Source organism: Vanellus vanellus (genome assembly GCF_965231255.1).
Source record: "Vanellus vanellus genome assembly, chromosome: 5".
Classification (NCBI taxonomy): domain Eukaryota; kingdom Metazoa; phylum Chordata; class Aves; order Charadriiformes; family Charadriidae; genus Vanellus; species Vanellus vanellus.
Window position 1 is genome coordinate 63,911,041 of NC_138910.1, and position 25,678 is coordinate 63,936,718.

The 25,678-nt window shown below is 51.4% G+C and overlaps 1 protein-coding gene across 1 annotated transcript; it reads left to right on the forward strand.

The window, feature by feature from the left end:
- Positions 1-505: 505 nt before the first annotated feature.
- Positions 506-3,511, forward strand: BARHL2 (BarH like homeobox 2; the record flags this gene model as incomplete). The annotated part of the gene is made up of 3 exons (XM_082484220.1): positions 506-1,085; positions 2,464-2,689; positions 3,199-3,511. 3 exons carry the CDS (start codon positions 506-508, stop codon positions 3,509-3,511), a joined length of 1,119 nt encoding a protein of 372 aa, XP_082340346.1.
- Between the last annotated feature and the right edge of the window lie 22,167 nt (positions 3,512-25,678).

The following is a 25,678-nucleotide window of genomic DNA, read 5'->3' on the forward strand; positions in this document are numbered from 1 at the left end:
CCCCCCCCCCTCCCGCGCCCGTCCCCGCCGCCGCCGCCGCTGATTGGCTGCCGCCCGAGTTACGTCAGCCCCGCTCGGCCTTCCGCCAATGGGGGCGGGCAGCGGCGGCGGCAAAAGCCCGGGTTTATAATAAACGGCGGGGGAGGTAGGCGGGGGGGACGGGGGGACGCGGCGGCCGTGACGTCACGGGGGGAGTCGCCGCCGCCGAGAGGAGCTCGGTGGGCACGGGCGGGCGCGCCGCAGTGGCCGGTGTCCGCCCCGCTCCGCTCCGTGCCCGCAACTTCCCGCAACAAAGTTGGGTTAGCGGCGAACCGGCCCGGCGGCGATGCGGTGCTCGGCGGGGGCTCCGCATTAAGTGCCCCTCGCGCCGCCGGTGCGCGGGTTGGGGTAACCCGCTTTCTCCTCCTCCCCCCCCACCCCCCCGATTCCTCCCCTCCCCTTCCTCCCCCGGTGCGACCCCCGCGTCCGCCCCCGGGGATGCGGGCGCGGCGCTAAGCGGTCCGCCATGGAGGGACCGAGCGGGTCCAGCTTCGGGATAGACACGATCCTGTCGGGCGGCAGCACCGGCAGCCCCGGAGTCATGAACGGAGACTTTCGCCCCCACGGTGACGGCCGGCCGGCGGATTTTAGGAGCCAGGCCACGCCGTCCCCCTGCTCGGAGATCGACACGGTGGGGACGGCGCCCTCGTCGCCCATCTCGGTGAGCATGGAGCACCCCGAGCCGCACCTGGGGGTGGCGGAGAGCCTCCCGCCGCCGCCGCACCACCTCCACCTCGGCCCGCACCCGCCGCCGCCGCCGCCGAGTTTGCAGCCGTCGCCCCCGCAGCCGCCGCCGCCCCAGCTGGGCTCGGCCAGCTCCGGCCCCAGGACTTCCACCTCTTCTTTTTTAATTAAGGACATTTTGGGCGACAGCAAACCGCTGGCGGCGTGTGCACCTTACAGTACCAGCGTCCCCTCTCCCCATCACACCCCCAAGCAGGAGGGCAGCGCGGCCCCGGAGAGCTTCAGGCCCAAACTCGAGCAGGAGGACGGCAAAGCCAAGCTCGACAAGCGCGACGACACGCAGAGCGACATCAAATGCCACGGTGAGTACGGCCTGGCCCGGTCCCGCATCGCCTCGGCCGCCGTGAAAACCGGGGCCGCGGCGCTCGGCCACATCGGTGAAACGAAAAAAAAATCGGGGGAAAATCTGCGGTAGGAGCGCTCCACTCTGCCGGGGTTTGTCGGTGTACCCTACTATCTCGGGTTTAAGATCGGTAGGAAATTAAATAAATAGCTTTTTTTCTTCTTTTTTTTTTTTTTTTTCCCCCTCTCTCTCTGGTGGCCTTTCCTCCTCTTTTTTATTTAACTTCCCTGTTTTTAAGAAAATAGCAGGAGCGGTGGGATCGCTTTGGAAAACCGAATGTATTTATTTTTAATGCAAATGCGCATAAATGATTCTCCGGCTTTCTAAGAACAGGCGGCACAGCTGCACTTACTGCCTTCAGCCTTTTAATTTTTGCTCATTCGACCTAAAATAAAAATAAGGAAAAAAAAAAATCCCACCTCCCCAAAAGCCAATGCCAAATAAACGAAAAAAACTTTTAATTAGAAACAAAATAATAATAAAAAAATCGGCCCGCGATACGCAGCGGAAGGTTGGAGGGCTTTTGTGCGTTTTGCAAAACACACGGATTTTCCCCGCGCCCAGAGAGGAAGGTTTATTTCTCCGTCTTTTATTATTATTATTATTATTATTATTATTATTATTATTATTATTATTATTACGAATTTCGTGCTGATGGAGAAGCCCCTGCCGTGCGGGATTCGTAAATGAAAATAGCGGTGTGTGCGTGGGGAGAGGAAGGGGAAGGAAGGGAAAGAGCGAGCAAAGGCGAGGCAGGGAAGAGGGGCTATTTTCCCCGCGGTGCCGGCGGAGCTGCTCTCCCTCTCAGGCAGCCCGGTTCAGCCCAGAGGTGACAGGACACATTTCTCTAATTTTACCCCATTGAGATATTTTTGCCAGGCTGACCAAGCAGCGAGACGCCCGGGTGTGACGCTCATTTTCCTCTTTTAGCATTAGCATAAGAGTGCCCAAACCAGATGTACAGTCTGGTCTGGCCATTTTTTTTTTGTGTGCACCAACCTCCCCAGTGGGTCAATTAGGGAGATTATTGTTCTTCCTGCGGGGAAGATCAAGGAGCGCCACAAACTCGGGCCCGAGCGGAGCCGGATTGACATATCGATTTCCCGGCATTTCGGGCCGGGGGGAGAGGGCGAGAAAATAACGAAACCCCTGTAGTTGGCGAGCGGAGAGTGGAAATCCCGCCGCCCCCCGGACGGCTCGCCGTATTTGACCGTGCCCCTCATGCCCCGGAGGAGCCCCCCGGGGAGGGGGCGGCGGGGCCCGGTAACCGCTGCGGGGCGGGGCGGGGGCCGAGCCGGTGTCCCGCCGGCCCTCACCGCTCCTCGGCTCCCTCGCAGGGACAAAGGAGGAGGGCGACCGGGAGATCAGCAGCAGCCGGGACAGCCCGCCGGTGCGGGCCAAGAAGCCGCGGAAGGCGCGGACCGCCTTCTCCGACCACCAGCTCAACCAGCTGGAGCGCAGCTTCGAGCGGCAGAAGTACCTGAGCGTGCAGGACCGCATGGACCTGGCCGCCGCCCTCAACCTCACCGACACGCAGGTGAAAACCTGGTACCAGAACCGGAGGTAAGGCGGGCCCCGGCGGGGCGGCGACCCGGGGGGGTGGGTGAGCGCCTCTGTGCCCCTGGCCCGCGGCAGCCCGGGGCGATGCGGCGAGCGCCCCGCGGCAGCCCCGCGCCCTCCCCGGCGGCAGGCTGGGGGGTCCGGCCCCTGTCACCGCTGCTGTAATTTTCTCTCTCATTACATACGGTTGCAGCCACCCTAATTCTGTCGGAAACCATTAGTGTCAGCGCGCTGCGATCTAACCGTGTGCCGTGGTTATTAATTTGGCCGGAGTCGCCGTGTGCATGTGTCGGGAGGGTGAGGTTTGGGGGGGGGGGGGGAGGGGGAAGAGCTGGGCACGGTTTGGGGGTCGCGCCGTGTGCGGACCCGCGGGGCCGTTTCGTCCCGGCTGAGCCCCGGTGGCGCGGAGCCGTGCCGGGGAGGGGGGTCGCCGGCTGCGGAGCCCCGCGCAACCGGGCCGGGTGCCCCGTCGCGGCGCCCGCCCTGCAGCCGCCTCTTGTTCCCCCCGGCAGGACCAAGTGGAAGCGGCAGACGGCGGTGGGCCTGGAGCTGCTGGCCGAGGCCGGGAACTACTCGGCCCTGCAGAGAATGTTCCCCTCGCCCTATTTCTACCACCCCAGCCTGCTGGGCAGCATGGACAGCACGACGGCGGCCGCGGCGGCCGCGGCCATGTACAGCAGCATGTACCGGACTCCCCCCGCGCCGCACCCCCAGCTCCAGCGGCCGCTAGTGCCGCGGGTGCTGATCCACGGGCTGGGACCCGGCGGGCAGCCGGCCCTCAACCCCCTGGCCAACCCCATGCCCGGCACCCCGCACCCCCGGTGAAGCGGCACCGCGGTCCCCGCAACGAGCCCTTCCCCCTCCCCGTCCCCAAACAAGCCCCAGCACCGCAGAGGAGGAAGCGAGGGGAAGCCGAGGGGCAGGAGCTTCTGCAGGCAGCCACCGGCCACCGAGGGAGGCGATCAGTCAGAGCAGGGACTCTTGAACCGTGAACCCAGAGCCGAGCCCGTAAGTGAAACGACCACACGCGGGGGAAGGCGGGCAGAGCCGCGGGGCGACCCGCCGACCCCGGCTCCTGCGAGGCAGGACTTGGAGCTCGGAGAGAGAGAGGGACGGAGGGGGAGGAGGAGGATGAGAGGGAGAAGGGAGCCCGAGCCCGCCGGAGAGACTAACGGCTGCGGAGGACGGAGGGAATGAGAGCGCCTCGACCCCCGCCCGGCGGAGAAGACCGGGGGAACGGAGAACTTTGCACTGATTTTTCTCATGACCTTTTTTTTTCTTTTCTTATTGAAAAGTGGCATGCTCCCTAATGCGAACAGAATTGTACAGACCGAGTGCTGAGTGCTATATCATATTTATTATATGTCGTCCAAAAAAAGGAAAAAAAAATCACTTCTATACGTTAGTTTAAAACGAACGAACGTGATTCTCCCCTCTCCCTTTTCATGTCTTTTTGGATTCAGTAAAATAAATGCTTAGATGACAAAATATAGATTTTTTTGTGACTGAAAAATTACAGGGAAAAACCGAAAAAAAAAAAAAGAAATAAACTTTATCTTTTTTTAACAAACGTGGAAATTCAAGGTAGCTAATTTTCCCCGTGACGAGAATGAAAGAAATTCGGAGTAGAAAAGGCAAATGCCACTTTTTCTTTTTTTATTATTATTCTTATTATTTTTAATTTTAGGCTCGTTGTTTCCTAACCGGCGCTATTTTCTCGATTTGTATTCTAAAGGAAACACCAAACCCCGCGCAGGTGTCGTGCCCCTCGCCGTTATTTTAAACACTTGGGCAGGGCGGCGGCGGGTTTCCCGGGAAGGCGGTGGGCAGAGGCTGCGGCGCGGCAAGCGGCCGGGGCCGGCTCCGGCCACGGCTCCGGTCCCCGGGGGCGGGCGCGGCGGGGCCATGCCGGGCTTGGGGACGTGGCCCCGGCCCGGCAGCTGTCTCCGCGTCGAGCTGGGATAGGCAACGAGCGCCCAGCGGTCGGGGTGAGTAACGAGGGGAAACAGGCAGGGAGGGCGGGGGGGTCCCGGCGGACACGGAGCCCCAGAGCCCCCGGCGGCTTTTGATCTTTGTTGCTGCTCCCCCCCCTTCCCCTAGCAGGCAGCTTCCCTCCCGAGCGGCTTTCGGCCCCATGCCGGCCCGGGCCGCCCGGCCGCCGGGTCCCGCGGGGGCAGAGGGGGCCGGAGAGGGGCTACGGGTCGGGGCTGGGGGCTGTGACCTTCCACCGAGCTCTGGGGACGGCTTTGGCTCCAGCCTTTGGAGGTGAACACCCCCCTGCGAAATTAGAAAGTTATACAGCAATTACCTATAAAACATTCATAAAGTCCCATATTATCTTCTCCTCTGAGGGTTTGGCTTTTTTTTTTTTTTTCTTTTTCTCTCTCTATTTTTGCTCGTGGGTTCCCTTTCTTTTGAGATAGAAGAAGAAGGAGAAAAAAAAAAAAAAAAAAAAAAACGAAAAAAAGAAAAAGAGAAGCCTCCGGGCACGTTTATTTGGGCTTTGCTAATTAGCGAGCGGCTTGCTGATTTCTCTGCTAATAAATTCGCGTTAAAACCATATTGACCTCTGCCTTGATCTAACAAAAAGGGAGTGGGTCGGGAACGCCCACCTCGTTTTCTGCCCGTGTTGCGGCGGCCTCTGACTATTCCCCCGCGCCCCCCAAATTACCCCCGGCAGGACCGATCCCGGAGCGGGGCCCCATGTGGCCAGCGCAGCCCGCTTCGCCGCCGAGGCTTTTGCGGGAAACGCATCCTATCCGGGTTGGGGAAAGAGGTAGGACATTTGGGCTCGATTAGGGCCCTTTCCTGAGTCTAAACAGCAAATCCTGGGCTGTTTTCTCCCGAAAGGAGGCGATCCCGGTGGAAAACCTGCTCCCAGCTCGTTCTTCTCGATGGCTAAATCGGGGCTCGGTTTTGCCTGCACAAACTCGCTGAAAAGTAGTGAGAATAAGGAAGGAAAGTTCATGCAAAATAGATGAGGGTCCCCCAACTCGCCCCTCCCGAGCAGGGCCGGCCCGGGGCCGGGGGGTGCCTGCCTGGGCAGGGGCAGGGGGCTCCTGGTGCTTTGGGAACCGCGGCGGGCAGGAGGGAGGGCAGGGAGAAGGGAGCACGGCCGGGCTGGGGGGCTGCCGCTGCCGTGTCGGACGGTGCCTAAAGCAGGGTCTGCGGGGGGAGGGGGGAGAGAAACCGCGACCCCCTGAAATATATTTCCAGACCCAACTGGAATGTGCGCGTGAGCAGGTTTGGAGCAGGAATCGCTCCCTTTCACTCCCTCGTTGCCCATTTGGGAAGCGGGGCTGGAAATGTAAACCCGCCTTCAGTTGTCCCGCTCCCCGTTTGCACCGGGAAGGAGCCGACCCGGGGCACAGGCTGCCCCTGCGGCTGACCGGCCGGGTGGCCCTTGCAGGAAAAAGGCTCCGTTGCTTGTTTAAAAAAACAACCCGGCACATGGGCGCGCATTTCGGCGCGCTGCGGCAGGACAAAGAGCCGGGCGGCGGGCCGGGATACGCGGGGTCGCCTCCCCGCATGGCTCTCGGTTCGGCGCCGCTGGTGGCCGTGGCTTTCCAGCCGCGCCGTTCGGGTTTCGTCCCCTTTCCTCCCCCAGACAGCTTACTTTCGCAGTGGACCGCTCCTCAGACTCGGTGGCGAGCTGCTGAATTCCTGCAGTCCCTGTCCCTCTCCAACCTCCGCCCTCTCCCGGGCCAGGACCTGCTCTCGGCCCTGGAAGGGGATGTGAACAAACCAACCAACCCATCTGTTGTCAGATGAAAGGGCTCTCTTAGCCTTAAACCGCGGGAAATTCTGGCACCCGCCGGAAAAGACCTGGCTGCGGGTGCGCTGAGCGTGGAAACAAACTGTGAGGTTGTGGAAGAGCGGTGTGTAAGCCAGGGGACCGGTAGCCCGCGGGGCAGCGGGGGGTCTTCGCTCTCTCCCCGCACCGGGCAATGTCCCGCGAGGAGCGGGGCGGCTCCGGCCCCGGGGCACGCGTGCGCCGAGCCGGGCGGCTGCGGCCCCGCCCGCCCTCAGCACCACGGACAGCTCCAGGCGGAGCGGCCCGGCCCGGCCCCGGCGGGACCCCGGCGCCCCGCCCCGCCCGCGGGGGCTGCCGTGGCCCGGGGCCACGGGAGGCAGCGCTCGGCCGGGCGGCAAGCGGGGCTTCCGTCCCCGGGAACTTCGCGGCCTCCTTGGCCGGCCCTTGCCGGCAGGCGGTGATGGAGACGGAGGAGGCTGAGACAGGCTCCCGTTGACAAAGCGTCGCCCGGCTGGTCTCTCCGCCACTCACCGCCCGGGAGAAAGCCCCCGTCCTAGGCCAGGACCAGACCGCTACGGGCCCGGCTCTCAGACCACGGAGCGGGGGCTCCGTCCCGAAGGTTTTGTCCCGGGTGTTTGAGTGTTGCTCCTGCTCCAGCCGGCGGGGTGCTCCGCTCCCCCCCGTATCGCTCCGGATTGACACCGGCGCGAGACGCGGCAGCCCCTTTGGTCTCCCTGTCACCGGTTCCCCTTTGGTTTGTTTCTCCTGTGTTGTGGCTACCTGTTTTTTTTTGTTTTTTTTTTTTTTTTTTTTTTTTTTTGGGTGGGCACGACACAGGAGGTTCCTTTGGAGAACTCCTGCTACTCTCAGGCAGGTTTTGGCGACTCCGGCTCCTGGCTGAGCCCTCCCGGCAGCAGAGCCGCGGGGAGGCTGCAGTGCTGCTCTTGGCTGAAGGGCTCTCTTGGGGGATACAGCAGCAGGATCATGTCTAATTACTCCACCCTCCCGGGGGATTAGCTTGGTCATCATTAGAGCAGAAAGTGAGAAGGGGGACTTCGATGGGCTGGGACACGGGAATGAGCGTTGTCTTTGCCGCTCCGAGGGTGCTTATCCTGGCGCCGGGTGCTACGGAAGCCAAATCCGCTCTCCCAGACGGGGAAGCGAGTCCGGCTCAGCCGCTGGGAACCAGCGAGCAGCACCGAGCGGAGTCTCCTGCCATGCCGGTTACCCCGGTTGCGTTTACACGGACGGCCCGCGTGTAACGCCGTATTACCGCTCCGGCGCTGCCTACGGCTACTACAGATTTCACTGTTTCTTGTGCGGGTGGGCTTTTAACTTTTGTTATTTTCTCCCTTTTCAGAGTTTATCTTCTTCCAAATTCACAAGACGCTTCTGTGCGAACGCACGCTGTAAGTCGCCCTAAGTCCTTATTGCAGCCCACTCGAATAACTCGGCTTCAGCCCAGGGCGTGGAGTGGGTGCAGCCGGGCTGAGCTCACCTGTGGAAAGGGTAAACCCCTTCGTAATGTTAGAAAAATCCCCAGCCCAGGGTTGGCCGGGATGGGCGGAGAATAACCGTTTCAGGTTGGAATTACACGGCTTTTTCACTGCCTCTGTTCCGTCCTGCTGTTAAATTCGCGTCTCCCGCCGGTGACACCACCGGGTTTCTTCCCCAGTAGCCTCTTTAACGTGGAGCCCCGCTTAGGAGGGAAGCGGGGCCCAGCAAACCTGGCCTGCCGCGGCGGCCCCGCGCCCTCGTCCCGCGGGCGGAACCGCCTGCTCTGTTTCGGGGACAGCATCGAAATGACCCCCGCGGTCCCTGGCGGGGGAGATGTGATGGGACCGGAGAACCCCCAGGACCGAGACGGGGCCGGGGGCGGGCGGGCGGCCCCCGAAGGCGCCGCTCCCCGGTGCCCCCGTTTCGCGAAAAAGCCCCTGAACTTCGTTCCTCCCTTGGGCTGCTCCCGCCGTCGAACGGGCCGCGGGGCAGCCGGAGCCAGTGCCTGTCCCTGCGTATTTCCAGCCGGAGAGCAGGTCCAGCGGAGCGCACATCACATTAAAACACCGTTTCCATATTCATATGCCCTATTTTTCACAAGCCGCTTCTATTAATGGAAGCGCACAAACGCCGGTCCTCAAAATTAGCGGATTTCAAAGGAACCCAAGCGAGGCGCTTTGCGCCGCCAGCGATGGATGCGGGGCGCGCCGGGACCCCCGGGGCTCCCCCGCCACCGCCGCGCCCGCCCCGACGGGGAGCCGCGCTCTGCCGGGGGCGCAGCCGCGGGCCCCGTCGTGGCGGCTCCCGGCCTCCCCCCGCCTCCCGCTGCCCCGGGCCGTGCCCCGCGGGACCGGCGGCGGGGGCGGGCGGCAGCCCCGCTCCTCTCCCGCCCGTCCCGGGCCACGCAAAAGTTGTCCAAGGCTGTCGTGTTCCCTTGTCTCTGGGAGCCCATGTAGGGCGCTTTAATTGCCACATTTTCAAACCGAGGTAATGGTGGGGATGTCTTAGTAATTACCTTAATGAGATAACACCTTTCCTTCCCTGAACCTACTCATTATCACGCTTCTTGTTCAAATTCCAACTACAAAGAGCTATACTTGTAAAAAAAAAAAAAAAAGGTGGGGGGAGAGCTCTGAAATTTGTTGGAGGTCTCGTCCCCTTAAAACAAGCACCTTACATGGATCTTTAGTCTACGAAGAGAGAACTGTACCCGGTTCTGGGAAAGGTTAGCTAGAAGTAAACTAAACATCTGGGGTACCCCTTAATTATTCTTGGTTGGCTTCTTTAGCTTGACCTGTAGGGATGCGAGGGTGTCAAAGTGATGAATTTTAAGATGTTGGGCTGTGAAGACGTGCAGCTGCAAGACTGATGGATTTAGGAAGGGAATGGTAACAAGGTTAGCTGCATGTGAAGTGTGAATTGAGATTTTTGCAAAGAGACTGTGATTGCAGATGGGCATAATGTTGTACCCTCACATGAAATCTTGCTATTATTGTATAATGGTCAGACAGAGCGTGAAATGACTTATTACTTTACTTTTATTCTTTAATGAAGTTGGGTAGGGAAGGAGAACTACCAGGAAATCGATAGTGGTGGTGCACAGAAACTATATGACAGGTGCTGATACATTAAATATTTATTTCACTTTTTGTTGTATCCCCCCCCCCCCCCCCAGTTTTCTGCTATTTCAGAATGCAAACAAAAATACAACTAGTGGACCTAGACAGTGAAGAAGATGTACAGAGCGAGAGCGGTATTTTCTTTGCCATCCTCACTTTCTGCAGTATATGTGAAGTGGGCGTTTCTGTGTGGCAGTGCAGTGTATACATCTTCTATGTAAAATATTAGACAGAGATATCTAGATCTGGGCGGTGTGCACATGGTTTCTAGACAGGTTTTCAGCTGTTCAATGTGTATCTCTTTCTAGACCTTGATGCAGGCATGCAGTGATTTGTACACGGTTACGACCCCAGGTAAATTCAAGTGGCCTTTTCTCCAGCTTGACATGCATGTGCAAATATCTCTCACTTCCTTCCATACCAGGCACAGGTGTCCACATGGGCAGTATCATTCTAAACACATGCAGGACAACATCTGCCTCTGACTTTTGCACAGCAGCGTGTGGGTACGTCTGCTCATCTAGGGTGGGTGGGCAGCTCAGCTGACATCTTATCACTCGTTTCACACGTGGTCAGGGTAAAACACCTATTACCGGAATTTATGATTCAGTTGCGCAGCTGCATCAGTCTTTATGAATATGCAGTGAAGAAAAGGAACTGGAGCTGCTCCCTCAGGATACTGTCCTAAAAGAGAGGATTCCCCAGGTGACTAACCTCAAGACGTCACTGCTGAAAACAGTTTGGCAAATCCTGGACTTAGTGAATTCTCTCTCTCTCAGAGAGCAGCTTCATCTCCCTGTTTGAATACACGCAGTTGAAGCGCAGCTTCTCATGCGCCTTCTGCTCTGGAGGGATACAGCTCATGGCTCGAAGAGCTTTCTGAGCCAGCACCTCTCCTGCAGTTGCCCTCCCCAGGCCTTGTCCCCAGGGCCAGCACAACCCTTTGCTGAGAGCCTGTCTGTGAGGTTTTGCCCTATATTTTCTGTGGAGTCTGGCACTGTTACGTTTTAATCTGAGGTCAGGAAGAACAAGTAATGTGAAGCAAGCTTGGGAATAATTGCCTACCTCTTCTGCATTAGCATACAGGGACATAATGATGGCAGGATTGTGTGAAACAAGGAACACATCTGAGGCCTCATCTTTGTCCTTACAATAGTCTTTCAGATTTCCTTTTCATACTGTTGCCTCAATGTCTGAACAAGCACAACGTTTTGGGCTTGAACCCTGTTTCCACTGAGTAACACCCTGTTGTAGGGTCATCTCTCTCCTCTGGCAGATGAAAAGGCCTCTGTGATACGCACGGGTTTGTTTAAAGCAGGATACTGACCTGATGCAACACTGCCCATGCGAGTGGCAAAAATGCACCGAGGGGCACAAGAGATCCCCTATGACACAAAAGGGCATGGAGTAGCTCCCTGTCAGATTTATAGCCCAAGAGTAGCAGGCATGTTGTAACTTTAAATACTTTGTTTTCATTGTGTGAAGAACTAACAAGAAGAATTTCTGAAAGTTTTAAGGGCTGCCTGGTAAAAGTGATGATTCGGTGCTTGAGCGTGTAGAAAGCCAGGATGCCACGGCAGACACTCTGCTACCCCAGCACCACAAAAGAAATGGGCAGCTTCCCTCGAACTGCTCTAAAGCAGGACAGAGCAATTTGGAAAATGAAGACTGGGGGATTTGCTACTAGTAGTTTGGCTGGATACTGTGGGTTCAAGTACCATCACTGTTCCTGTATTAAAACAATGCAGTTTTTCTGCTGTAGAAGTTGTGAAATAAGGCTGGATTAGTATTTCATCAGAAGCATAAGAGGGGTCTATGGGAAAAAGCGGCAAAGCATGTGTCTGCAACGGAGCCCCAGTATAGGCACTGACAGCTCCAACCCATATTACTTTACATAAGCTTAAGGTTTTCTGCCTAAAACAGAGGGATGCAAGGTAAGGACACTGGCAAGTTTTTATTTATTTCACTCTAGCAGTCTTTGGGTTTTTTTTTCTTCCTTTCTTCCCTTTCTCCTTTCTCTCTTTCCTTTCCTTCTCTCTTCACCTCACAGTTTTGCCGAGCATTCGGCAGCATGCCCTGGGAAGACCGCTCACCTTTCCTGATGACTGGTGGTGGCCACGGGCAGCTTGCTTTCGCCAGCCCGCTGGTGTGTGGCTTGGGCAAGGCAGCACAAAGTGTGTGCGGCAAAGCCGTGCCTCTTCCATGGAGACTAAGCTCATTACAGTACAGTATTCTAAAACATGCTTAACCTCTCCAGTCTTGGGTGTTGTATCCCAAATCTACTGCAGAGCATGGACACCCCAATTAGCACTTACAATGCACTGTTGACATTTCTCTGGGCCAGCCCAACAGGAATAATTAGATGTGATATCTAACACAAAGTCATTTTTTTTTTCCCAGCAGAGGGTACACTGCAAAATGAAAGCAGCGTCTACTGCAACAGCACTTGGCCAGATTTGGCTCTTACATATAGCGTTATGTCTGTGGCGTAACTCAGCTGGCTTCTCCGGGCATACACTGACTGTGCCCTGCCTGACTGCCGGCAGAGCCTGACCCGCTGGGATTAGTGCTGGGGATAAATCTCTGGGACAGGCTGCACGAGAAAGATGTCTTACACCGCACAGCCCCGGGAAAGCGGCTTTACAGCGCCCTGTGGGAACCTTTCTGTTAGGAGATGCGGTGTGTGCGGAACCACTTGCTCAGCATAAGATCTTCTCGTGTTTGAAGTGTTGGTTGGCGACTGGCGAGGCCGGTCTCACCAGAGCTGCAAACTCCCATCCCTCTGCACAGCAGCAGAAAGTGTAGCAGGCTGGGTTAAGGACTGGGCAAAGCGTTACCGACCGGACGTCATTCTCGGCAGCCGTTTGCAGAATAGCAGTGGTAGGGATTGTGTTACCACAAACCCCATGCCAGCAAGCCAAAAAGCCTATGGAAAAACACATGTGACAGTAAATAGGAAAGAGCTCTCTGCTGCAATGCAGCAAGCTGTCCTCTGACACCACTAATTACAACACCACATTGAAAACGTTAAGCGTATGTAGTGAGTATTCCTACTCAGAAAGTGCCGTTGCATTTGGTTTTGCTACCATTTCTTGCCTACTTTCATGCATTGCAAACTGGAACTTGGAAAGGACTTGCCAGAGTGAAGAGGATATAAAAATGGTAATTTTTCATGTAATAGAGATCACATAGAGATTTCCTTTGTAGTTCACAGCATTTCCATTCCAAGATGCTTGGAGAATTAAAGCATACAAATAGAGAAAATCTGCAAAGTGTTGTCAGGTATTATTTATGTATTATTATTTTTGTTGGAAAAGACATGTAAATATAAAGAATTAGAAAACGGAGCTACTAAAATAAATTATAACGGAACCCACAATAAATCTAACATGAGAATAAAAGTATAATGAGAACACATTTTCTTCAGCATAAATACAAATCCTGTCTGCATGCTAAAGCCCTATTAATTGGATACTTACTACAGGAATAAATCTTTAAATGTGTAAAAAAAAAAATCTTTCTGCTCTGTGATGAAATATAAATATCACCAGATTTATTAAAGAAAAAATTCTGCTAAACGACTACTTCTCTTACATACTAATTTATGCTTATGGTACATCTGAAAGAACTCACCCTGACGTGAATATCAGCTAAACGAAGGAAGCTGTAAAAGGAAAAGATTTAATGTGCATCACAAGAAGTTGCTTATATCAGGCACGGCAGGTTTCAATGAAGTTTTATATTATAAAATAGAGGAAAGGTGATAGTCTCTTAAGAGACATAATACTTATCCCATGAGTGATATAATAGTTCATAATTCACCAGAGAACAAGGCTCAAGTGAGTCATATATATTTTATGGCACAATTGGGATTAATACTGTACTTCAGAGAGGCATGCATAACCTATTCTATTTATATGAAGAGATGGTTTAAAATTCACCCTCTTCCTGCACCCTTTTCTCCTACCCTTTTGCATCAACCTGCAAGAGAGGGACGTGAAAAAAAAGAGTGAGGAGCTTGCGTGAAAAACAGACAAGGTGTCAAGGTACTGCTACAGCATCGCCATTTGCCAAGAACTGCCCTGGTGCCGGCACGGCAATTGGAAATGCCGATTTTCTAACAACAGCTGCCCAGAGCCCCAGAGGAAGAGGTTAGTCCTAAGCAGGTGCACTGTAGGGCTTTTTTATTGGCTGAACTTGACGTTTTGGTGGGAACACAGGAGATGCTGACTTGCAGCCACCATGGTGGAATTCAGTTGCCCCAAATTCCTTCTGCGATGTCGCTGTGTCGCCATCATCCTTAGCAGGATGTGTTTGTCGGGATGCAGTGTAGGGGAAGAGGGGCATCCCGGGTGGGTGCTTGCCTTGCTCTTGCCTGCCATGAAACACGATACTTTGGGGTATCCGCTCCTTTTCTATACCCAAAAATGGGGTGTTTAAAGACAATAGATGTGGTGTTAAAGTCTTGTCTCGGGGAAATCCCATGTCTCACTCTGGTGAAGACTTATTGTATTCTTTTGGATGGTTTCTGGAAATGTGTCCTAGAGCAGAACTTTAAAACATGAACTTGTTGCCTTCCTAAGGAAAAGTGTCTCCTAAATTGTATCGAAACTGTGGAGACAGCCTAATTCACCTCATCAGCAAAATCACTGGGAAAACCAAAAGGTGCTGAAGGTCTAGAAGCAGTGTGTGGCAGTTTGGGCCATTTCTTTGTGTGGGCTGAGGGATGCTGGTGGAGGATAAGATATCACTGGGAACTGAGCTGCCTGTGCCCCTGAGAGCTCCTAGTGTTTCTGACAAGTCCTTGGTCATGCTCCTCCCATGTCAAGGGCCATTGCTAGTCAGTAGTCTCACCCATCAGCTGTCAAGATAAACCAGCCTGAAACAAAAGATCTACAGGTAAACCAATTTTGTCCTCCCTGTTCTTGAAGAGGTGGTTTTGAGGCAGAGGGAGATAAGATGATAAGATGGATGGAAGGAAGGATGTCATCTGGGGCAGCTTTGCACAGATGCACAGGGAGGTTTGGCTGGAGAAGGGTTTGCACGCGGCAGCCTCCCGAGGAGCTGAGGAGCCCCGGTCTGGCTGGGAGACGGAGCTGGGCTCGCAGAGCGGGCAGCGCTGGCAGGCTGTGCTCTGCACGCCAGGGCCAAACGAGCTGAAACAGGGAACCCCTCCACCTCCAGGGACCCATCACCCTGTACAGAAAGCTGGGGCTCCTTATGTTGGGCTTCATGTGAGGTTTTGTCCAGGTGTGTGTCCTGTGTTTTTAAGCTACTGATTGCCCGTACTGACCAGTGTCCCCATCCAGGATGGAATGCGCAAGCATACTTGCTCCTGAGGCAGCCCGGGGGCTCATGCCCTCCCTGGAGCTGGTGATGAGGCTGGGTCCGGTGGTGGGGAGGGCTGGAAAGCAGCAGCAGCACCTCTGGGACACGGGAGAGCCAGCTGAGGGCTGGCTGAGGGGATCTCAGCCTCCTCCACTGCCTTCTCTTTGAGTTTCTTTTCCATTCTTCATAAAATAAAGGGCTTGGGATTGAGCCCAGGCTCCCCAGGACTGCGTTTTTTAATTCTTTTGTTCTGTAGAGGCCATAGCAGAAGCTGTGATACCTGGGTGGAAGGTGTTGTCTGCCTTGTTAAAAGGACCGTGGTGAACAAGCGGGTCCTGCTTCTCAGGAGCTCTGGGGAGGAGCGCCGGCACCCAACGAGTCGGGCTCACCCCCGGCACTGCGGGCGCTCCCTTGCTCTTGAGTTGGGCAGTTTGCGCAGATGTACAGATCGGGAAGATCGATAGTTAAATCTACTGCTTTTTGATGGGGGCTCAAAGGTCTCATTGCCTCTTTTATTGCTTTCACTTTTACCTAAAATAACTGACTCAACCATATAAGTATTGGCATCTTTCAGGCATCTCTTTCTTCGCTAGCTCTCCTGGCAAAGTGCAGGGAGTTTGTGAGCTTTTTTAAACTAGCCTGGAGGGGCTGATTCACTAGAATTCGAATCTCTGGTGAAAAGCTCGCAGTAGCTCTTAAAAGGAACTTAAAAAATATTTCCTTCATGATCCTGCACACAAATAATGGTAAATAATATTTCGAAGGGCTATCTTTGTTTGAGCTACCGCTATCTTTTGTCATAAACAACTACTATATGTATAATAATGATACGCTTAAATGATACATAACCACCATTTTCCGAGTACTCTTAGCAGAAAGCATTTTATACCACATGGTTGTTTTATTGTGCACATTACTTGTGATTGTTACAAACCCTTGCCAATGAATGACAAATTTACATACACATCATGTCAGCCGGCAATATTTTGCAGCCTTAATTGCTTTAGCTTCAGGCATTCTGTGTCAAAATAGAGTGTTTTACGTCCTGCAAGTTGCTCTGTTTCTTTGCAACAGTTAAATTATTCTGTAATTTGCCTGTTTTCCTTCTAATGCATTGTCCATTAAGTCATTTAATAATTTATGGTATAAAATGTATGATGCAACCTTAAACAGCGTTTAAAACTATCTTGAGGTGTTCCAGTTGTTATGGAAGAAAGAACAAAAAAATCTTAAAATGCATTTGTTTAAAACATTTTTCTAATAGCTTTTTGCCTGCTGTAAGGACAAATTTCTCTGTATTTATCTGGCCGAGTTTAGCTGGTGAAGTCCAGGGCTGCGATTCCTGAGCAGAGCAGCCGGCGTGGAGAAGAGGCGCAGGGGGATGAGGTGTCAGCAGACCCTATTGGGGCAGGAGCCAACTTTGGAGCCAATGCCGCAAATACTTCCGTACACTTACCATCCCTTACACATGTGGATACCCTTTAACTGTGGAACAGCCCCCGTGACAGCAATGTGTGAGCAAAGTCTATAGGACTGGGTTTTCATGGGTTGCAGAACGCCTTTCATGTTTGCCACCAAGCTCTCAGTGAGAAGACAGGCAACCGGGAGCTGTTATTAAACCCGGAATGACAAAGCACCCTCTGTCTATCCACTTCTACCCTTCCACTGCTCCGATCTGCTGTGTGTTTAGTGTGCAGTCTCCAAGGGCTTGATGTTAGAACAAAAATTAGTGTCCAAACCGTGCGGCCATCCAAAACCAATACAAATGCAGAGTATTCTGTTAGATGACGGTCTGGTCTGGAGATGGTTGTTCTGCTTGGTGCCTGGGTGGCCAACGGTCTCCTTTTGGTTAGGTCCTCTCAGGAAAGCTCTCAGGACAGACAGCTCAGAGCAGTTGCCATGTTTCATCTTGTGTATCAGGGATGGAGGAGCTGGAAGTGATTTCTAGGGGCATATCTAGGAAGGCTTGCAGATTGAAGGTGGTTTAACCAAATGCTTAAGGAATTTTGCTGCAGAAAAGGAAAGTCCTGAGCACAGAGAGGACAAGGACATCCAGTGCCTGCTGCCTCCCAGCTCCAGTTGATGCGCAGAGTGGCTCTGAGCTCCCCTGAACTTCTAGGTTGGAAAATAGAGGCACCACCCATGTTTCCTCTGCTGAGGAGAGCCATTCAGGCCTCATTTAACATATTTGCATATACAGTGAGTGGTGCAGATACACCTTCTTGTGGTTTGAAGAACAGTTATGATCCCTTTTACCAACTGTGCACTTTGTTGGGGAGGATTAATCTGACAGAGGTTTTTAGCTACCTGAAGGCCTCTGGCAGAGTTCCTTGCTGTGCTGCTGCAAACACAGCTTAAGAGCCTGAAGAGTTACAAGGCTTTGGTACAGCCATGCTTGTACCAGCTCACTAGCAGTATGTCGCTGTTTCTCCTACTGTTTTCTCTCTTGTAAGTCTTTCTGTCCCAGGATCCTTCTCTCCTGATACATCAGTTTCCTTCAGCAAAACCAAATATCTTGTAATCAAAAGGATGTGGGACATGGGATACGTACACAGACAGGACTACTCACCCATGAATCGCGTGTGCTCAGTTCTTTGGGTAGAACCCAACATTTGCCAAGAACAACTGTGAAGGTAGGGGGTCAAGTTCAGTGAGATAGTGTTGGGGAAGAGGCTTTTGAGGGGTCCTCTCCTGGGCTGTGCACAGCCCCTTGAGTCTGCAGGTGAGGACAGCCGCCCAGATGATTGCTCACCTGTGACCTGGCGGGTGGCTGCGTTTCATACATGTGCTCAAGAGCAAAGACAGTGATGGGGAAGTGAATAAGCAGAGCTGCTGCGCATCTTTGTCATGCTTTCCTCTCCGCTTCAGTGGTTATTGTCCTGTTGGGAAGAGGATTCACCCCCTTGTGAGAAATTAAGAATGTTGATTGCCAGAAAATGATCAACAGGTAAAGAAATACGCTGTTTGCAGTGTCCAGGACTGTTTTTTCTGGATTGACTTACACCACAGGGCTGAAAGGCTGATGTAAGCAGGAGCCCAGACCTGCTCCATGGTGAGCATTTGAGATGCTTGGTTTGTCTCTCCGTGTTGAATGGGAGATGGATGAGCATTACAGCTTTACCTGGCCATTGTGCACTATTCCTAGTGGCTTTGTACTCTACTCATAAGACCTTGGTCAGAGGTTGTTGCGTATCAGCTTCTGGTTTCTGTGATCTGTGAAGCTGAAAGGGGGTCGCTGAGCAAGAGGCGCTGGTGGCAGGCTGGCCAGCGCTCTCTCCCTATCTTCGGATCATGCCTCTTCTGAGGGTTTTAGTCTCTGTGCCCTGACAGATGTCTCTACTTCTGCCTATTCCATTCCTGTGAGAGCCAGACCTGATTTGGTAGTTTATTCAACTTACAAACTTCCCCAAGGCCAGGAAACCGTGGAGCCACGTAGGTATAAACTCGCCTTAACAATTCCTAATGAGAAATCCCTGATGGGCGGCGCTTCTGAGAAAGCACTTTGCACAATTAGGGCTGCACACCCCATTTGCTAAGGGAGCGGAAGGAGAAATTTGCTGATTTGCCAGTGAGGCTCTTCCCGTTTTCACGTTTTGGTTTCTGTCTTTCCCACCCCTGAAGTTCCCAATTTGGCTTGAATACATTTTGAATTATAACAAATATCCTGATACTCACACCCCATGAATGAGGGCAGAAGGCAGGGGGCAATTCCTGGCTATGTTCCTGCACCGAATTTAATTTTTCATTGATAATTAGACTCTCAAAGCCACCTGATATTTTTGACCAGCGGGAAACAAAGGCCCACTGATTGACTCCAGGGATAGATGCAAGCAGCCCCCACTGTGCTTGCACAGCAGCTTCACAAAGACTCAAAACAAGAGCTGTGGCAAATTGGCTCATCCTGCAAGTTTCGACTGGCCCATTGTGTACAAGTAGTAAATTGAGAGCTGATATTTCTGAGAATTATTTATTAGCAAAGCCTGGTGTCTCACTCCCCTCGTAGTTATCCTTTGCAAACAGCTTTTTACCAGTTTGGATGAGCAATCTACAGCACTTCATTATTTTTCTTTTATTCGGGTAATTATTAAAAGGCAGCCGAGCTCTGTTCAGACTGGCAGCGGACTGCATCTGTAACCAGCTGGGCTGATACCTTAACAGTTAGGCATTATGTGTTTAATTGTATAAAAAGATAATGGGATGCATTCGCAGGAATTTATTGCAATGCAAACAATAAAAGATTGTTATTTTGAGATTCATTTCTGGTGCTTTTTGTGTTGTTAAAATTCTAAATAAAGGTGTCATGGTGACAGTTTCTAGTGGAGTGACCAGTTGTAAGCATTTAATACAAAAAAGGTGTGAAAATACTAGGCTGAGACCAGTTAGCAGAAATCAGAGTTATACATGCTGAGACCTGCAGTGTTAAACCAAATTGGAGTAAGTTGTGGAGGGGGATTGATAACTCTTATTGTTTGATTTCTTTTCTTTCATTTTTTTTAAATAAAACCAACAGGATGACGTGCAGGAAGATTTAACGATGGATGTTTCAGTAGCTATATTTTCCCCAGCAGCACTTTTCTTAGGTAAGTTGAAAACAGAGCGCCGCTGCTGCTAGTGGGTTTTCATGAAATAGGAAAAAAAGCTCCTTGCCCACATTGTGGCAATTCTGTGTGAAGAGTAAAATAACTATTAAGCTTTTGCAATAAGATCCCCTAAACAGCAAATAACGTCTGTCGTGCTGAGGCTGTGCTTCGCTGGAATCAGGGTTTTTTTTTGGGTGGGGGGCAAGAACACACTTGTCCTGATGTACATTCTGGATATGTTCACAGAGATGAGGAGGTCATTGGTACCGATGAACCTCTTGCAGAACACGGTCGTCTCCTTCCTCCAGGGGAATCTTAGCTGTGGAGCATTGATGTACTCAAAGGGTCTTCTCTGGGTTAGAGACACTGCATGAGCTTTTCCTCTTGTGTTTATTTGAGCTGGGTGTGGGGGATAGGGCTAGATAAGGAAGTGGAGCTCCTGCAAAGTCTTCTCTTACTAATCCCAGGAGAAGGTAGGCAGCAGGAAAATGTGCAGCCCAGACAGAGTGAGGCTGTGGAAGCAATGTCCACCCACGGGTGGTGCTCCTGGCCTGGCCCCATCAATGCACTTGGAAGTCAAGCAGGGATAACTCTTTCTCCAAGATCCTTGAGCTGCGAAGGTCCACTTTGGAGAGAACAAAGAAGTCTGTCCTGGCTACTTTTCCATGTGCTGACCCGTGCAGAGCCCCCCTGATGTGAGGAGGCAGAGTCAGGGCACCACCGACGTGTCCCCCAACCTGCTGCTGCGCAGACACTCCTGTGCTTGCACCCGTCCCAGAGCTCAGCATGCACCTCGCTGCACTTGATGTGTTGGAGAGACTTGGAGATTTGGAGTGACATCCTCACTTGGTTGAAAATTTGTGTCTGCTGCTGAAAAGCATCCCCAAATTAGAGTCCACATCTTCAATTTGTGGAAATACAAATTTGTTTTTCTGGAGTGTGTCCAGAGCGTGTCATCTAGAGCGGGTCCAGAGGGCCACGAAGATAAGAGGGTTAAAGCACCTCTCCTATGAGGAGATGCTGAAAGAGTTGGGGCTGTTCAGCCTGGAGAAGAGAAGGCTCCAGGGGGATCTTATTGTGGCCTTCCAGTACCTAAAGGGGGCCTACAGGAGATCTGGGGAAGGACTTTTTACTAGGGCATGTAGTGATAAGATGAGGAGGAGTGGCTTTAAACTAGAAGAGGGCAGGTTCAGATTGAATATTAGGAAGAAGTTTTTTACTTTAAGGGTAGTAAGGCACTGGAACAGGTTGCCCAGAGAGGTTGTTGAGGTCCCATCCCTGGAGGCTGGACGTGGCCTTGGGCGACCTGGTCTGGTGGGAGGTGTCTCTGCCTATGGCAGGAGGGTTGGAACTTGATGATCTTTAAGGTCCTTTCCAACCGAAACCATTCTATGATTCTATGAAATATTTATCTTATCTTTCAAGCTGCCATATTAGCAACAGTTTGCCTGAAATTGTTTCCTGTAATTTCACCAGGGAGATGAAATAAACCCTTACTAGATCACTCTAGAGCTGGTAAGAGGCAAGGACCTGACAATACCAGCTCCTGAGGCTGGGGTGACCAAACTGAGGACCAGCTAATATCTCATGGTCTTCAGGGTGGTGGGAGTGAATGCTCACCACAGGCATGTTGCCGCTCTCCTGCAACCAGAAGATAAATTTAGGTTATCCTTATGGGGCCTCGTGCAGTGCTTGTGCTGAGATGGCTGTGTGACGCATGACAGTGAGACCACACAGGTACTGCGACTGCCGTCCCCCAGCTGCATTGTTTTATCCTTTCAGCCTTGGACAAAACAACACAATTACGGGAACTAAAGCTGCTGTCTTTGATGATGAGAAATTCTTTTGCGGCCTTGATTTTGAATACATTTGAACATGTTGCCTACAAGATGTAGACAGAAATGAGCTGTGCATTTAACTGGAGCAGTTGTGTATTCTGTTGGTGTCACTCAAGTAAAGTGAAGCTTGGCGAGCTATAAATGCATCTATTTAATAGCGAAAAACAAGTACCTCATCCTGATAGAGTTTTTCCAATCCTGTGATTTGCTTGTGCCGAGGTTAAGTTGGATCCTGGGCAAGCTGAGGCATTCTCAGCCCCTGGAGGTGCTCAGCTCTCTGCCAAGGGAAGCCATCCCGCAGTGCAAGGAGAGCCTGGTCTATCTCTCCCCGGCAAATCCCGCATGGCTGGCTCTGCCACGCGGCCCTCACTGCGACGTCGCATCAGTGCTCATCTCCCATAGCGGCGCCGGGGAAACCCATGCGCACCGAAGCCTTTCTGCAACTGTGGGGCCCACTGAGCCCTTAGACACTTGGTCTTGTGCTCATAATTAGTATTTTTAACACAGTCAACCACCAACTTGCTGGTTCTATAAAAATAATGGCCAAAGTATTCCCACTGACTGAATTCCTGCAGGATGGATTTGGCCCCACACCTGGGATGTACCTGGATTTAGCCTGTGCTGGGGCAGTGCTGTGGTCTTTCTCCAGGACAAGGAAATATAGTCTTCCTCCTAGACTGGCCTGTGTTTCTGGTAAAGAAAGGAATTAGGTCTACACAGGGTTTAAGACCAGTTCAAAGTAACTGTGCAGAGATTAATTCTTTGAGGACAATTAATGGCAAAGTATACAGGGCACGTGGGCTATGACTACGTCATTTGCTGAATATATTCAACCTCCTCGAAGTGGAAAACTGCCCTGATTTGACAGTGTAAAGAAATTACACAAAAATGGAAGGACAGTTGTGGTCCAGTTGTCAGAGGGACTCGAAATTAATGTTGAACATTTGAACTAGAGTGAGGTGAAATATCTCAGGCACATAATCTTCTCATTAAAAATGCCACTTTCTGATGATTGAAACTGAAATCTTCAAATGGTTTCAGATAGACAAAAATAGACAAAAAGAAATGATAAAACAGTTTTTGGATTTTTTTAAGTTCTGATTTTTTAAATCTAAGGTCATGTTTTGACATCAAATGTGGTTAAATACAACTAAACCAGCCATAAGCACAAAATATTATTTGTGTTTTCTTGTTATGACACCCAAATACATTTTTTTTCTTGTCAGCTCAAAATGAAAGGTTATTTTTCCAGTTTAGCTACCAAACTGAGGATTCAATTACCTCTGGTTGTAAGACATTCTAATATTTATCTTTCTGCTGCTGCTGGAGACACAAAAATTATCTGCCGCTCTGGTAGGGAAACAGAATTAAAAAAATTGAACATGCAGGTCCATTATTTCCGTTTCACAATAATTATGCAGCATGTTAAACAATGTATACTTCCATCTAATGCGAAGCCCGCTACCTGGAAATACACAATTACCATAATACCTCGCTGGTTAGACATACGGTGAGACTATGATTATGCAGAGTGTTGGGAGAACTTTATGTATAAAATTATTCTCGAGAAGAAGAAGGGGGAAAAAAAATCCAAAGTAAAAAGCCAAGCCAGCACATTATCTAATTCTCAATGTAAAATAATGCAGAAGTGCGGAAGATGAACATCTGATTTGTCACATCTGATACGCTAATGTTTTATCCAAAAGGAAGAACACATTGTAACATGCTCATTCATCTGCATAAACACCACCTGGCCCTTTACAGGCACCTACTCAAGTAACAAAAGTTAATGGCAGCCCATTTGTAGCCATTTCACTGGTAGAGATGGAAAGGGTTGGGTTTTTTTCTTTTTAAAGTAACGTATTTACCCAACTGTCTGCTGAGGAGCAGCTTCCCTCAGAGCTTGCTTCTGAAACCGCATTCTCAGGGACTGTAAATTAAAGCAATTTTAAAGAAATGTTAGAAAAGAGTATTTAAAGCCTATACGGAGCATGCTTACACACACACACACACACATACTCACACACATAATGCACATCTAAACGCGTGCACGCACACAGTGTTTAATCCCTGGCCATCCGCTGCCGTGGAGGCACATCGGAGGACTGTAATGCAAATCTATATTTACCCAAAAGTGCTGCTCCGGTCATGATCTTAATAGCAGCTAGATATGGTTTCTAATGTATGGCTGGGGATGAAACAGATTTGTTGCTTGTTGTTTTTCTGTTTTTTTTTTTTTTTTTTTTTTAACTTGAGCATCGTGGTGGCATGCTTCAGTAAACATGCCTTTGTGCTACATTACACATATGTGTATATCATCACTTTGCTTTCAGACTAAAATAAAACCTGGGCACCCAATTCACTAAAATGCTGTGTACCAGCTCTGCTGCCTTCACAGCAAATTTAAGCAGGAGGGTGTGAAAGCCAAAATAAATAGGTGAATTATGCAGCTATGAAAAGGTTTCTTTTTTTTTTTTTTTTTCTTCTTTTTTCCATGTGAAGTGGCTTGGTCTGTCTGAGCTTCACTGGTGCTGGGATTAGAAGTCCTGCAGCAGGAGTAGCAGGACCTGGGCTGGCCCTGCTCTGGGTGGGGTGGGATTGGGCCAGGTGATCTCCAGCAGCATTTTCCAGCCCAAATCATCCTCCACCTCTGTGTGCAGCCTCCCTGTGGGCCTCTTGGCTGAAGAAGCCTCTTTCCCAGCTCCAGGGCATTGTGGATGGAGGTTGTTTCCATGCGTGTGGTGGGCCGACCTGGTGTGGGAGCTGGCTGCACCTCCTGGCCATGGTGAGCAGGCTGGCCTGAGATGGCAGCTCTGGGGGAGGAAGGCAGAAGATCCCTGCAACCACTAACTCCTTCCAGACCAGGGACTTCAGGTGTCTGGAGACACTGGCTGGTGCATTTGTGTGGGTCCATGTGCACATGTGGTTTCCCCCAGGTGCTGATTTGGAGGCTTTGGATGAATCTGGGAAAGAGACTTGGAGACCTGAACCTCCACAACCATCACCTTGCTGACACTCTGTTAGAGTAGGACCCTCAAACTAAGGCAGGCTCACATCAGAGCCCTGGGGGCTCCAACAGATCTTAATGGCCCTCACCAGCCCACCTGGGATTTCCACCCACACTCTGCCGTGGGCCCAGGAGCCCCGTTTCAGCTCTCCTCATGGGAAAACTGTAATACAGAGATCCCCACTTGTCCCTAGGCAATCCACTGGCTCACAGCCATGCAGAAGATCTAATGTGAAGCTACAAGGGTTAAACAGTAAGGTTTACCCAGGCTGCCTTGGGTCAGCCAGGTGGACCTGATCAGCAGTCAGTCTCAAATGCTCCTGAAGCAACCTGGTGCTTTCCCTTGCTGGCTCAGGGGTTGATGTGATGGATACGGGATAGGAATGAACCACCGTGTGATTCTCCTTCCAGGTATGATCATCCAGTCTCCTTCTGTGGGCAGCCCCCCGTACCTAGGAGGAACTTATAGCTCTTGATGATCCTACTCTGGGTGGGTTTTCCAATGTAATGGCTCTCTGGCACTTTCCTTGTGCTCCTGTGGGATGTCATCTACTGCCCCCCTGGCTCAGCCCAGCATTAACAGTAATCTTGTACTCTTTGCCAGTCTTTCCCCAAACAGTGCTTTTAGTTGAGACTCTTTCTTCTTAGCACATGTAAATCTTTTTAGACTCCGGATGAATTGATGTAAGTTTTTCGTACAACTATGGGGTCTGCACGCAGCAAGAGAGAGAAGCAGAAGGAAAGAAGAAAGGAGGGAAAGCAAGTGGGTTCAATCCTGGCGCTGGGGACCTTGACTCCACTCACCACAAAACTGCCAGGGATAGCTCTCCTCCCTTTACCTGTATGAGAAAGTGAAGCTGTCTTTCTCTCATGCACTCACTCACACTCTTTCTTGTTTGGGAGATATCTGTCTTTAGTCAGTTGCCGCTACTGTAACTTTGTTTAAGTTGTGACAATCATCCGAATTCTGTGGGAGGCCTCTTTGCTGGAGGAGCTCCTGAGGTTACAGCCCCTGTTTGATGAAATTGGGAGTTGTTAAATTAACAAAGGGCTGACTAAAGATATGATTCTTGGTTTGTGATAGAAATCCTGTTTTACCACCAACTGTTTATAAGGAACCTGATAGCAAAAGATGCAACTTTGTACATTAATGTTCCTGTATATTATTTTCTGTCAAATAAGACTCTGAATTTATTAATATTGTGATCTGTGCATGTGTCTCCTTGGCAATTTGGACCTTAGCCTGCATGCTTGCTACCCTCGACCTTAGAGATCCCAAATGTGTAGATACCATTTAAACCGATTTCCCCAAATCAGTTTCACTTTTGCACTCTCTGAGTGTACATGGGCTCTTGGTCACACACAGAAG